The following is a 15,135-nucleotide window of genomic DNA, read 5'->3' on the forward strand; positions in this document are numbered from 1 at the left end:
CTTTGGAGGGGGATTCTTTTATTTCATATAAAAATAAAATGACTTAGCTACTTCCCACTGCTCTTGCTCTCTCTTCAATTTTTCATAGAAGCTAGGTGCAACTTGTAAACATTTCATAAGAATGAAAAGTACCCGTTCAATTACAAAGTGCCAAGATCCCCACCTGGCTGTTACTACTTTTACTGTTTTTTAAAAAATGTTCTCCCTTTGTGTTTACTAAAATCTTGGGGGTTTATTCCTATTTTGTGACATTAAGCTGTGGCCTCTCTCACTCCCTCGCCTGTCTCTGCCTGAGTTCCTGGGGTTACCTCTGATCTTGGTTACGTCCACCCAAAACTGCTGTCGGCTCCTCTGGGGAAAAGAATATTTTATTTATCTCTATCTCTATATAAACTGTCTTTAAGGAGGAAAAAGGGAAATAGATTTAAAAAGTGCCTTAAAAAGTGGGGCATGGCATGATGACGAATTTTCAGTCTCTGAACACGGGGTGGGGGCATGGCCAGAGTCACCCTGAGCAGTGGCCCCGAGGGCCCCGTCAGGTGTAAGTGCCATGAAGGAGGGTGGCAGGGACCCCAGCGATCCCCCAAATCCCCGCTCTGGCTATCCAGGCTTGGGAATAATTAGATTTCTATGCCAGTGGTGGCCAGGGTGGACGTACAGAGATGTGAGGCCAAAGGTAGGGAGGCAGGCTGAGGGGACACCCCCTTCTTTAAGTGCCCTGAGGAAGGAGGGCTGGAGCTGGGGACCATTTTAACATCCAGTCACAGTGGACAAAGCATTTAAGATCTGTCTAAGACACACACCCCCCCCCAAACCAACCAGCAAGGAGCCGGGCGCCTGTCCTGGTGTCCTCATCACCCTCGCCTCGGCCAGGAGCAGGCTGGGCCGCTGGGTGGGGCCCCTTGGTGGATGGGGCGAGAGGCACAGGAGCAGATGGGGATCGGAGAAAGGCAGGCACCCGCGGCCAAGGTATATATACGCACACATGTCCGCAGGGATGGATGGAGGGCATCTGGACAGAGAACTGCTTACTTCTGGTGCTGGGGGTGGGTGGTGGTTTCTCTCTGTTCTTAGGGTTTTTTGTTTTTTGGTTGGCTGGTTTTGGTTTATTTTAATACGAGTCAGGTTGGGAAGTTACCCCCGGCAGTGGCACATCGTCTCCTCCGCTGCCAGCTACATTCACGTGGCCCAAGTCGTCGGGGCTGGCCTCTTCCTCCTCGTCCTTAAAGTGCTTCTCCTGGCCACTGGGCGGGGCGTCCGGGAGCCCGGGGGAGGCGCAGGCCCCAGCGGGGGCATCAGGTAGCACACCCTGCACAAGAGGCCTGTAGCTGCGGCACGAGGGGACCCCATTGCAGCCGTCCTTCTTGAGGTGTCTGTGCAGATGGTCGGAGCGCACGAAGGTCTTGAAGCAGCTATCACACTGGTATGGCCGCAGCCCCGTGTGCACCCGCATGTGGTTCTTCAGGTCGTAGTTGTGCGCGAAGGCTGCGCCACACTGCTGGCACAGGTATGGCTTCTCTCCGGTGTGCTTCCGCATGTGCACCTTCAGCTTGTCTTGTCTGGTGAATCGAACCTTGCAGATGTGACACTCAAAGGGCTTCTCGCCTGTGTGCGTGCGGATGTGACGAGGCAGCTTGCCCGCACCCTGAATCACCTTGTCGCAGATGGGACACTTCTGGAAAGCCTTGGGCCGGATTTTCTTCTCGGCGGCCTTCTGTAACCAGGCAGGGTCCATATCACCCTCATGGGCTCCACTGCTGTAATTCAGGCAGTAGTCCATGGCGCCCATGTCGTTGGTGCGCGACTCCACATCCCCCGCCTGGGCCACCGATGACATCATCTGCTGAAGCAGTGTACTGGCTGCTAGCCCGCCCACACCAGCAATGTCCCCATCCTTGCCCTTTGCAGGGCCCGACAGGAAGCCCGCGGAGTCGCCTGGCTCGAGGGCAGCCTTGGAGAGCGCCGCCACTTCTTCCTCATTGGTGCGGGCCCCTGCACGGCCATAGTGGCCGATCTGCGCGGTGGCCTGAGGGGCAGTAGGCGGTGTCAGGAAGAGCCCTCCGGGCGGGGCATCTTCATTCCGCTCAGGCCACAGCCCTGGGGTGCTCTTACCCTGTTCTCCATTGCCCACTGGGGGCCGATCGGTTGGGGGTCCTGGGCTATAGATGTCCAAGCCATTGCAGTCATCTGCGGCCACAGCAGCCACAGCAGTCACAGCAGTCACAGCGGCAGCCACGGCCTGCTTGGTGGTGTCCAGGCCGTCGTCGGGGACACCAAAGCCTGACCACGGGAAGGCAATGGGGGGCAGGCTATTCATGGGGTTGCTGCGGAAGAACTCCAGGTACTCCTTGGCACGCTGTAGGTTGCGCTGGTCTATGGTGCCATCGGACTGGCCCGCATCACCCACATCATCAGCCGCCAGAATCTGGCGCTCTAGCAGGTCGGAGCACACGTGGCTCACGGCCTGGATCTCCAGCAGCCGTGCTGCCCTCAGGATGTTGCCCACATTGGCCGTACTGACCGTGAGTGTGGCGGTGTAGGCGAAGTCCATGAGCGCCTTCAGCGCCTCAGCGTTCACAAAGTCGATCTTGTACACATTCTGCTGGTTCGCGACAGGTCCCGATGTGAACAGCTTCTTGAAGTACTGGCTGCAGGCGGCCAGCACTGAGCGGTGTGCGGGGAACTCACGTCCTTCCACCAGGAGAACCACGTCGCACAGTAGCCCCTGAGTCCGCTGCTCATTCAGGCCGCTGAGGATGTCGCTGCTGTGGTCCGGGAACGGGATCCCGATGGGGCCGTCCACGCCGCCAGCCATCTTCCGAGACATCTCCTTTGCGGATGGCGCGCAGGAGCTGGTGACCTTGATGATGGCTGCGGTGGGCTGGCGGCTCTGAGGCCCCGCACCACCCTCCGCCGCTGCCCGGCCAATCCCCACCCGGGCTGGGGGGAGGGCGATGCAAATTACCCCGGATCTGGGTCCGCCCGTCACCTCCCCCGCGCCAGGCCGCGCATCCCAGGCCTCACCTGAAGCCCAGAGGCCCCGGGACACCACACCCTCCCCCGGGGAGGGAACGTCCAGTCTTGTGAAGGAACCTTTCTCCTCCTCCCGGAGCGTCCGGAACTAAAGGGAAAGGGGGAAAAGTTAAAATATCGAACAGGTGGGGGGGTGCCTAGGAATGATTACACAACAGGAGGGGAGGGGCGGCAGCCGGAAGCTGGGACTGCCTCCTGCCCCCAGCGAGGGAGCCTCAGAAGCCAATGTCCATTAGAAGATATTGTCATTAGGGAAAAAAGGTAAAGGATACATGTATTCACATAACTACATGTAAATCCACAACTGTTTCAACGTTAAACTTTTTATTAAAGCAACTTTGAAAACTACAGGAAATTATATATAACATAAAAGTTGAAGACTCTTTAAGTTGAGATACATAGAATTCCTTAGGAAAAAAAAAATCATACTCAACTACATAAAATAATTTAAGTGGCAAAAAAAATAGCATAAATATCTAAATGAAATGGAGGTTTATTTTGCCATACCATTGAATATTTTTGTGGCTATTCAAGAGTAAGCATGGGCTGGAGAGATGGTGCAGTTCAGTAGTAGAGTGCTTGCTGGCAGCTGTGAGCTTGATCAGGAACTCTGTTAAGAAAGAATGAGCATTCAGTTAACTTGGAGGTATTACTCAAAAATCAAATCAAGTTATAAACACAATTCAAGTTACAAGGGCTTCTTGAAATTTGCTTAAGTTAGGAGCAACAGGAGCAAAACATCTGTAAAATTACCATTTTGGGCACAGACCAGATGAAAGTTTCAAGCAAAGGTCTGGCTTCTACTAGTTTATAAGTATGCTTATAACCCCACTTTCCTGGACCTCAGGTAATAAAAAAGCATAACTGAGCACATTCAACTAGTGTTGAATTCCTATGACAGGCCTGACGTGTTCCTCAGCTGTAACTGTGACAAAACACCTCAATCAACTTAAAAGGAAGGATTTATTCTCCTTCAGTTTCAGTCCATGGTCACATGGCCCCATTGCTTTGTGTCTATGGTGACATACACATCATAGCAGGAGTATATGGCAGAGGAGGATTAACCACTTCAAGTAGCTGGGAAGCAGGGAGGGGAGAGGATGGATGGAGGGGGGAGGGAGAGAAGGAGGGGGAAGGAAGAGCCTGTAATCTCAATATGCTGTCACAGGGCATTCCCCTGTGTATCGAACTTCCTTTCATTAAGTTCATTCCTGAAAGTTCTGCTCTTTCAACAGCCCTAGAGAGTCTGCACAGCAAGGCTTTACTATGCAGGATCTGCACGAAAGCTTTATGGTCCAAACAGCACCTAGGGAAATCTACTAAGTAGATGTGTGATCTCTGATCCAGGATTAGATCTTCCCTTATGTATAAAATGGTGTAACAGCAGTACCTATTTCAAAGAGTGTTGAATTAAATAAATGTCATCTGAATTGTGCCTGGTTCAAAGTGTTGATGAAAGGCTGGCACTGGTTATCACCACTTCCATGCAAATTAGTAAGTTTTTAGGCTTGCTTTTATTTTGTATGCATGTGTGAGTATATGTATATGTGCCCATATGCCTGTAGAATCCAGAAGAGGGCAATGGGTTCCCTGGGGGTTATGATATCCTAACATGGGTGATTAGGACTGAACTCAAGTCCTCTGCAAGAGCAGCAAGCATTGTTAACCACTGAGCCTTCTCTCTAGCCCCTAGAAGAATTTTAAAAATCATTTTCCTTAAATAAACTCACTTGTCCTTCTCCTGAAAAGGTAATATAAACCCCATTTGCCTCCATTTTGAGGATCAGGCCTGATTTCAAAAAAGGCCATAAGGCACTAGCTCCAGGAACTACATCTAGGTCTTAAGACACCACTAGGAACAGACCATAAAATCCAGAACAAGATCATAAAACCCCCTTCCAAAGAACAGTCTGGGGATAACCACAAAAATGGGGAAATATCTTAGCACGGTCCATCTGTGCTAGACAGCCCTACTTCATCACATGATTGAATGCTTATGAGATAGGAATGTAGACCACTGATCACCTGTGACCCCCTAGCACCCACCAATGAAATTTTCGATTGCCTAATCCTTCAAGAGAGCTCCTTATAAGGAGGCCTGCATGCCTTTGTCTGGGGTTGCCATTTTAAAGAATGGTTAACCCCGCATGCTGGCTATTTCTGCAGAATAAATGCCCTTTGGTTTTGTATACTATCTGAGTCTGGGGTCTTCCTTCAGCAATTTTCAGACCCTTATACCCCTAATCCATTGTCATGCCTGGTAGGGCTTGTACAAAGATCAGTGGCTATAAACCATATATAGCCTGAGTCCCTAGGCTACTGCCCTGAGTGGTTACTTCTGTTGTGGTTGCCCTTTCTTTTCAATCTCCTGCTTTGAGAATTATTTTGTTGTTTTTATAATGAGTACCATATAATAGGAAAATAGGGGGCCTATCTCTAATTCAATGTGTGTGTGTGTGTATGTGTGTGTGTGTGTGTGTGTGTGTGTGTGCACACGCACATGTGTTTGTGTGTTAGACAGTGGATAACTTGCAGGAGTCAGTTCTCTTCTTCCACCTTGTAGGTTCCACAGATTGAGGTCAGCCATCAGGATTGGTGACAGGCACCTTTATTGGCTGTGCCATCTCAGTAGCCCTGTTATTTGTTTTTAAAAAATTGTGATGCAAACATTTTCCCCCACTGTTTACTACTTGGCTTTTTCACAGAAGTGCTTGTGTACTTTTTTTCTTACTCTTACTTTATGCTCTAAATAAGCTTATTATTACTTTCTCATCATCAAAGTATTATGCCAATCATTGTTGAAATTCTGAAAAAATTCACATGTCAATTTTTCAGAATTTTAACAAGTAACTCAGAATTATCAATCACCATTCTGGATTTGTACATTTCCTCTACAGATTCTTCAGGTAACTGTACATATGTGAACCTATACACATAACGAAATGAAGATTATATTTTATAGAATGCTATGTAATATTTTGAGTTATTTAGCTTAAAGTTTTAAAATTATTTTTTGAGGATTGACTATGTGAGTACTGCATTTAGATAACTTCCATCCTTCCCTTTCTACCTGCACCTCCTCCCATTGGAAAAGTGAGACAGTGTAAAGACAGTGTACAGACAGGTATCTTCCCCACTCCTTCTCAAATTCATGACCTTTTATTCTTTAATTAGCGTTGGGGTGTGTTCGAGTGTGTAGAAATACAACCTGCTGAGTCCATTTAGTATTGATGTTTATACGGATATATGTTTAGGGCTGAACACTAAAGCTTGGATATCCACAAAGGCTAGGTCAAAGGACCAGGGAGGGAAAAGAGGATCTCCTAGTAAACAGAATCTAGTGCTATGGAGAGACTAAAGGAGAAACTAAAATAAGAGGACTAAATGGGGACAGGAAGGAAGAACAAGATCGAACAGGGATTATGGGGAAGGACAATAACACTAAAACCTTTTGAAAAAAACATATGGAAACCTACTACTGTAGAAGCTTCCTAAAATATACACATAAGAAAGGAATTCAGACAGAGTCAGTATATAATGAGGGAGACAATGCCCGAACTGAATACTTTATGCCACCAAGTAAAACCTCCAGTACCAGGAATGGATTACATTTTGAGTCATTGGCCAAGGGAGTTCTATGGTCCTTCCCTAAATATCAGACTACTGCAAAAACTATTGGTCGCTCCCCATGAGCTGATGGTAAGGTTCTATTGCTGAAGACAATACTTACATCATCAAACATGAGAAAATTGAGCTGGAGCCCAACTAGAAGTTCATCATTACTGACTGACTGATTAGTGCTCATGGTGCTGGAAGGTACTCTGCACGGTCCTGGAGGAGAAACATAGTCATCAATATGTAACCCAGCTACAAACCCTGCGACCTGCAATAGCAACCTGTCTATAAGATACATTGGTCCAACAGTGGCACAAATGTTCAGGAATAACTAACTACTTTCTTATTGGCTTTAAGGCCCACTACATGAGACAGAATCTATACTGGACACTGCTAAAGTGGCCTAGAATCTAGGACTAGATAGGTCACGGGCTTAGGGAAAAACTCTAAGGAGCCCAGGAATAAAATGACTCCTAATGATATACCGCTAGAGCCATAGTTCACTGCATCATTCTACCCTCAGCAGGGAAGCTTCTTTTACAATAGATGAAAATTAACACAAATCCATAACTGGACAATGTGGAGAAAATGAGAGACTTTGGAGCACTTGGCGCTAAATAGGATGTCTTCATCAAGCCCTCCTCTGAAGGGAGATTGCTGCAACATGTAGAGACCTGTAGAGGTCAAGCCAGATGGGGTCCCAATGCTGAGGAAAAGGTGGCCAGAGTGTCCCACCCCTAATCAAGCATTTATTTGCAATTGATATTGACTGGCAAAGGGAAAATCAGTTTTCTCCAATGGAGTTTCACTGGGTATCAACCACAATCCAGGGCAGACCCTATGCCTAGTAGTAACTGGCCAACACAGAACAAATTCCACAGAGTATTTGGCAGGGGGTGGGGGGGGCACAGGAAGGGGGCGGCTTCTGCTTTATTTTGGCATTTTTTTGGTCTTACTTTTTTTATTATTTTTTCCTTTTTTGTTAATTTCTTTTTGAGTGTATGGAATAAACATGAAGTTGGTAAATAGGGGCAGGATCTGGGAAAAGTTGGGGAAAGGCCTAAACATGACCAAAATATATTAAATGAGAAATTTTAACTAAAAGAGAAAAAAACAAAAACAAAAACAAAAAACAAAAGCCCCAAGATCTAGGAATGTAGCTCATAGCTCAGTAGTAGACAATTTTCCTACCCTGTGCAAGGCCCCAAGTTCAAGCTCTAGTACCATAAAATGTTTTAATTAAAAACTGAGAATAAGGGATACAATGAAAAGTATTCCTTGTGATATTATCTTCCATATCCTTTGCTCCCACTTACCTACTTACTAAGTAAACACTGTCATTCATTCCTTTGGTAAATTTCAAGTATATGTGCTTGTGTTCAAGTAAAGATATGGTACCCCCAATATGATATGCAATATTCAGTGTGCATATTAACAAACACTTTCTATTTGCTTAACAGCATACCTTGGTCTTAACATGGCAGTATATAGAACTCATTCTTTGTAGACTCATTGTATAGTTTTACAAAAATCTTTAATGGTTGCTTTAATAGACATCTGAGTTTTGCTATCATGAATGCTTTAGTGAATGACTTGGTATACATGTTTTTCAAACATATGCAAACACTAGCATATCCATGGGATATGTTTTCAGAAACGAAACTGCTGGGTTAGAGTTTATATGCACCTCATAATCTGATAAGAACTTATACTCCCTTCAATAAACACACCAAATTATACTATTATCAACAATGCCTAACAGTTTCCTCCCCAGAGCCCTGGTAATGTATTTTGCCAAACATTTTGTCACTAAAACTGGGAAAACAATAGCTGTATTTCTTTTAAATTTTTATTTTTGGGTGTCCAAAATAATTTATAATAATTCTCTTTCTTGTCATAGTTTCAGATCAAAATACAGTCCAACAGAAATCTGATACAGTCTGAAATTGAAGAAAACTCCAAAAAGACTCTACTTTTGTGGCTTTCTTTTAAGCTCCTTTGGGCTTCTACCATCTGTTGGTGTAAGAGCTGAGGAAAGCCACCCATGACTGCCAGGATCTATGTCAAGGAAGTGAGTAAGATACTTCTGGGTAAATGGTAGACCAGAAGGTGCCTTCATCTAAACCTGCAAAGGACAGAATAAGAGAACCCAGGCATGAGTCCAATGAGAGGAAGCACTTTGAACATCTACAAAGGAAAAGGAAACCTGAGCTGTGCAAAGACAGGCAACACAACACATCAGTAGGAACTAAGCTGTGGCTTCCTTCCTAGAAGTGGGAGGAGAGTCAAGCTCCTTCCTAAAGCAGCTCCTTCTTTTCTCAGTAGGAGTAGGGACTGAAAAGACTACTCAACGAGAGGAGTCCCAAATCAAACCAGACGATTTACCAAAAGAGACGTAAATTCCATCACACAAACACAAGTAACATAAAGCAAGGCCACAAGACTCCCCCGCAAAGATCATAATTCCTCAACTAGAGAGCTCAAAAATACTAACATGTAAAATGCTGGATAAAAATTCCAAAAGTTTATGTAGAGGCTCACAGACACCCATTTAACTGAGTACAGGGTCCCCAGTGAAGGACTTAGAGAAAGAACTAATGGAGCTGAGGGGTTTGCAGTCCCTTAGGATGAACAACAATATGAACTAAGTAGTACCCTCAGAGCTCCCAGGGTCTCAACCACCAACCAAGGACTGCACATGGAGGGGTCTGATTGTTCTGGCAGCATGTGTATAGTAGAGGATTGCAAATTCGATCATCAATAGGAGGAGAGGACCTCGGCCCTGTGAAGGTTCTGTGCCCCAGTGTAGGGGAATGCCAGGGCCAATAAGTGGGAGAGGGTGGGTTGGCAGGCATGGGGAGGGGGGAGGCAACAGGGGTTTGTTTTTGTTGTTTTTGTTTCTTTGTTTTTTGGAGGGGAAACTGGGAAAGGAGAAATTTACATGTAAATAAAGAAAACATCTAATAAAAAAAAGAAAAAAAAAGAGTGACCAATGGCCTGCAAGAGGATACAAACAAGCAGATGAATTTAATGTAGGATGTGGAAAGTAAAGGAGAGGAAACATTGAAGAGAAAGTTAGCAAAACTGATGAGGATATCAGCAACATGGGCAAAAGAATGACAGTATAGAAGGAAGAATCAGCAAGAAAACTGCAATTTCCATGGCATGTGTGAGTACGCGTACAAGCGAGTGCGCGCGCGCGCACACACACACACACACACACACACACACACACACACACACACACACAGGCTGGAGAGCTTTCCGGAATATGACAAAAATGATGAGAGAACTGTGACCTATGATACAAAAGGAAGAGCAGAAGAGAGCAGCAGTGATAAGCCAGAAGCTTTTGAAGGTCTCAGCCCTGTTCCCAGCTATCTCAAGGAGTCTCACATGAGGAGTGATTTCCATTCTGAATCAACAAATATCAGACAGTAGGCAGACTGATGGTAACAAGTAAAATGATTTGGGCAATTTTCAAAATTAAATGTCTCATGTGGAATAAGCTGAATATAGAACTATAAACCAGAGGATAAAACTTATACTCCAGGTGGAGAAGGCGTGACCTCCAGGGGAAAACACAACTGAAATTCTGGTGGTCAGGTGACACTCATACTGCTCCAACTGTGAGATACTCAAATGCGTACGGGAATCTCTCTGAGAACATCAATAACTACTCCTAGGACTTTAGGAGGATAAAGCTAGAAGTCCTGAGATAGTTTAAGAAGATAAATGAAGAGAGTCACTTAATTTTCATAGGTCCTTCCAAAATTTCAAGCGTAGAAAGTTTTATGGAAACTAAGTAACATACTCTCCAAATCACACTAAAAAGAAAAATCCCAAGTAACTGTGTCTCCATGGTGTTCAGCATTAGAATGAAATATAATAACCCTTTAGGTTACTTGTAACCCTTTAATAAAAAAACCTGTGTCCCAAGTTTGTACTTGTATATCTTAGTGTAAATAGCCATTGATACCATTGTCAATATGTAAAACCTATGTATGCTCTTCCTACTTTAGAAGAGTAGCCTGCTAGGCTACAGAGCTGGGAGGCCCTGAGCTCTAAGTTAAGCTGGACTGGGTTTTGCCCATATTTGCCTAAGTTTAGAAATAGACAGGACAGAGATTTCCACTGAGAATATCCCAAGGAATCTTTGTCTTCTAGGACCTGGGATGCAGGATGTTGAGACAGCCCTTTCCTTCAGATGGTTAACATAGGAAAAGGCAAGCCTCACTGGCTGAGAAAGGGTTTCGTATTACCTCATCTTGTAACTATTGATTGTGTTAGGCCACAGTGCCCAAATGTACTATCACTGAATTACAGGCTTATGTTAATTTTGGCTATTATGAACTACTAAACATTAGATGACATGTAAGTAATAAAAATGCCAACCTAGTACAAAGTCAAAGTTAGGAATTAAGAAACAAGTAGCTATGTCTCCCAATTACTTCATAAATGGGAGTCAGACAAGCTGTACACTGTCAAACACTGGCTACTAATCAGGCTTGTCCTCATAGCAAAGCTCAAGGATACAAGGCAGAAAGTAAACATCTACCACAGTGTTGGGGGCTGGAAGTCTGAGATCACAGTGGCAGTGCAGCTGGGATCTGATGAGTATTTTCTTCCAGGCTGCAAACTGCCAACATCTCGCATAGGTACATAGCAGGAGCTGGCTCTCTGCTCTTGATGTAAAGGAGGATAATCCAATTCTCAAGGGAGACCTATTCATGACTTAATTACTTCCTTGCTTTTCATAACTAAGTACCACATTCATGACTTATTTCTTCAATTTACAGAAGTAAGTGCCACCATATTACAGATTAGCTTTCAATGGAGGCATATGAATTCTCAGTCTATAACAAGGCCACACTGAGATACATTTCTGATTAAAAACACTTTGAACAACGGGGTGCTTGTTTGGAATTCTGCAGAGATGTATATTAGCCCATGCTTGGAGCTTTGGCATAGGAAAGGTCACTCAAGTAAAAGCAGAACTCAGGATGCCTAAAAATTACAAGTCCATAAGCTGTGCATTTTAGAATATAAAAAACACTGCCTAGAGGCTAAGCTGCTGGATCAGTAAGTATAGTGTTTGCTGTTCAAGTGTGAGGGCCTGAGTTTGAGTCCTTGGAGCTCACATAAAGCCTAGTGCAGTAGCACGAATCTCTAAGAGCAAAATGGAAAGAAGAAAATCTCCAGAAGCTCACAAGCCAGCTGACGTGATGTACACAGCAGCAAAAATACGAGACACTGTATGAAGATGGGAAGGACTGATAACCGAGGATCCGCCCACACTACACTCACACAAATGTGTAATGCGCACGTGCGCGCTCACACACACACGCTCACACACACACAAAGGAAACAAATAATAAGGTGAGAATAGAGGAAAATATGTAATTTTGACCACCTGAACATATAGGCACATGCACCTACACAAATACATGTATATTCATATATACAGAGAAACACTGCTAAAGATGAAAGTCATCCCAACATGAAGAATCAAGCAGCTCAGTGGCTGTGGTAGTGTACACCTTTAATCCCAGCACTCAGAAGGCAGAGGCAGGTGGATCTCTGTGAGTTTGAGGGCAGCCTGGTTTAATAGTGGGTTCCTGGACAGCCAGAGCTACATATGAGACCCTCTCTCAAAAACAATTTTTTTCAAGCAGTTATGTTCCACAATCACTTTATTAATGGTGGGTGGGGGGTTGCTTTATAAATTGGCTTTGCCCTCATAGCAAAGCTCAAGGATACAATGCAGGAAGTAAAGAGATTAATATGCAGCCTGTTGTATAAAATTATCTACACTCATGTTCTATTACAGTTGGTCAGGAACATTTCCTAGGCTGGTAGGGAAAAGAGAGAAGAAAAGAATTTATAGGAAAAAAAATGACTTCTTTGATCTTATTATTGTAGCTTTGGGATAGCTTCTGCGATTTTCCTGTTGCCAACTCCCAGATCACCATAGGAACACTTGAGATACACACTACTATGCCGGATTTTACATGGGTTCTGTAGATTTGAACCCAGTCCCTCATACTTGCAGGGACAAGTACTATGCCCACTGAGCCATCCCTGAGCCTGTGTTTTGATTCACACACACACTCACAAACACACACACAAAGTGAAATGCTTCTATTAAAATAATGAACACATACATCACCAAAAATACTTATTTTATTAGTGATAACATAAAAATGACTTAACAAACCTAAAATCCACAATATCTAATTAAGTCACAACACTGAATCAAAAGTTACTTCTCTGGTTCTAATTGAACTTTGTATCCTTTGGCACACATGTCTTCTATTAGGAGGCATACAAGAAAGATAAATTTCCTTGTATAAAATACTCCATTGATGAAATCTTTGACTTCATTCATAGATAAATGTTTAAAAGCACATACAGCATGAACATAGGTTGCATTAATTTAAGAAAGCCATCATCCCAGAGGCTGGACAGCCCAGAGACCTAGGATGGAAAATGATTCCTAATGATGATACTGTGCTAAAGTCATAAATTGGTGCCTAGCCCAACTGTCACCAGAGGCTTCACCTAGCGACTGATGGAAGCAGATTGAGAAACCCACAGCCACCATCAGATGGAGTTCGGGGAATCCTGCTGAAGAAAGGAAGGAAGGATTGTAGGAACTAGAGGGGTCAAGGATTCCACAAAAAGCTACAGAATCAAACAACCTGGCCTCGTAAGAGCTTACAGCAACTGAACGAACAACCTGAGAGCCTGCATGGGACTGACCTAGGCCCTCTGCACATATCTTACAGTTGTCTAGCTTGGTCTTCTTGTAGGAGCAGGGGCTCTCTCTGACTCTTTTGCCTGCTTTAGGGACCCTTTCCTCAGACTGGGTTGCCCCGTGCAGTCTCAGTATGAAAAAGGATGCCTAGTCTAACTGCAACTTGATATTCATATCCATGGGAAGCTTGCCCTTTCTGAAGAGAAACAGTGGGGTGGATAGGGGAAGGGCAAAAGGGAGGTGGGAGGGAGGGACTGGGGGTAGAGGAAGGAGAGGAAACTGTGGTTGATATATAAAAAAGGAAAGAAAATAAATGTATTTATACATAAAATAAAGAACAAAAGGCAAGAAGGAGGGAAAGAAGGAAGGAAGGAAGGAAGGAAGGGAGGAAGGAAGGAAGCCATCACAACTTGCCATTGAAAGTGAGATAAAAGGGGTTCAGAAGGCCTTGCCTCTAGCTGAGGAGCAACTGTTGGTTGATAAGGAAGTGTTCTTCAGGGGCATTGTTCCCAGCAGTTTGACTACAATCCAGTGCATGGCTTCACACCCATGTAAAGTTTATGAGCACTAATTTTGAACTCTGGATTTATACTTCAAAAGTAAATAAATAAATAAAAGACAAAGTTTAACATTGGGACAGGATTTGGGAAGTGTCTGGGGGGAGTTGGGAGACAGGGAGAGAGAAAGATATGACCAAAACAGATTGTAGGCATGTATGACAGTATCAAAAGTAATTTTAATTGGTAAAAGTGTCACTAAAAGTATGAGCTGATTCCAATTTGACTAAAGCGAGGAGAGGAACAAGGAAGGGTAATAGGGAATAAGACCAGGATTCAGTCCTTACCCTCACAGTGAGGACCGTTAAACCAAAGCTGTTTGCTTTCTCCCAGCCACCATTACCCCTAAACTGCCCGTACAGTGTACATGTATTTATGGGTGTCAATGTGTTTTAGTTATTTATTAATTTGCTCTATGATGTTATTTCTCGTTTCCTACCTCCCTATCTTCTTCACTTCCTTCAGGGGTCTCTAGCCCAGGCTGGCCTGGAACTCCCTTATTTAGCCAAACATGACTTTGAACTTATAATCTTCCTGCCTCCACCTCTTGAATGCTGGGATTGAAAGTATGTGCCACCATACCGGGCTTATGTGGGCCAAGGGCTTAATGAATTCTAGCATTATGTATTCTAGCCCTTTTTTTATTTTTTTTCTTTTTGATACAGGATCTCTCTATGTAGCCAAGGCTAGCTTTGAACTTTGAGTGAGCCTCCTGCCACAAACTCAACCCAGAATGCTTCAGTTATAGGGATCCACCACCATGCCCTGTTTGTGTTCCTAAGAAAGGAACACAAACTGGGCATGGTTTGCTTGTTGTATACATTATAAATATCATTCTTTTAGTTTTGTTTTATTTATTTTTATTTTGTCCATGATGGTACAATTAAAAGGAAAAACTAAGAGAAAGGTAGTGTTATGGGGTACTTTCATATCTCATACTCATTCTTCACTGGATCTATAGCCATAAAGACACAATATTGGGAATATATATTAATTCATTCAATAGTCATGAATGAAACTTCTATAGCCAGTCCAAACAAGAAAAATTAGTCAGCAACCAAACATACACTAAAGATAACAACAAAAGCCAGCTTGGTACAACTGACCTTCTAATGAACAGAGACAAGCAAAAGAAAAGAACAAAATGCAATTTTTAAAAAGAATCCTAAAAAA

At 44.1% G+C, this 15,135-nt stretch overlaps 1 protein-coding gene across 16 annotated transcripts in view; it reads right to left on the bottom strand.

Annotated features, from left to right (window-relative positions):
* LOC116087715 (zinc finger and BTB domain-containing protein 7A-like) overlaps window positions 1–15,135 on the bottom strand; it is a 30,108-nt gene continuing 14,973 nt past the window's right edge. For 15 of the 16 annotated variants that reach the window (XM_031366342.1, XM_031366344.1, XM_031366341.1 and 12 more), the window contains 3 exons: window positions 6,764–6,864; window positions 3,541–3,643; window positions 1–3,121 (listed from right to left, as the gene is read on the bottom strand). In XM_031366342.1, the coding sequence (XP_031222202.1) occupies window positions 1,112–3,121; window positions 3,541–3,543 (2,013 nt within the window). In that variant the 5' untranslated portion in view covers window positions 3,544–3,643; window positions 6,764–6,864 and the 3' untranslated portion in view covers window positions 1–1,111. Of the gene's footprint in view, window positions 3,122–3,340; window positions 3,644–6,763; window positions 6,865–15,135 lie in introns of those variants that run through there. The other variant, XR_004117627.1, reaches the window with a different exon arrangement.

Source organism: Mastomys coucha, chromosome X, assembly GCF_008632895.1.
Source record: "Mastomys coucha isolate ucsf_1 chromosome X, UCSF_Mcou_1, whole genome shotgun sequence".
NCBI classification, from domain to species: domain Eukaryota; kingdom Metazoa; phylum Chordata; class Mammalia; order Rodentia; family Muridae; genus Mastomys; species Mastomys coucha.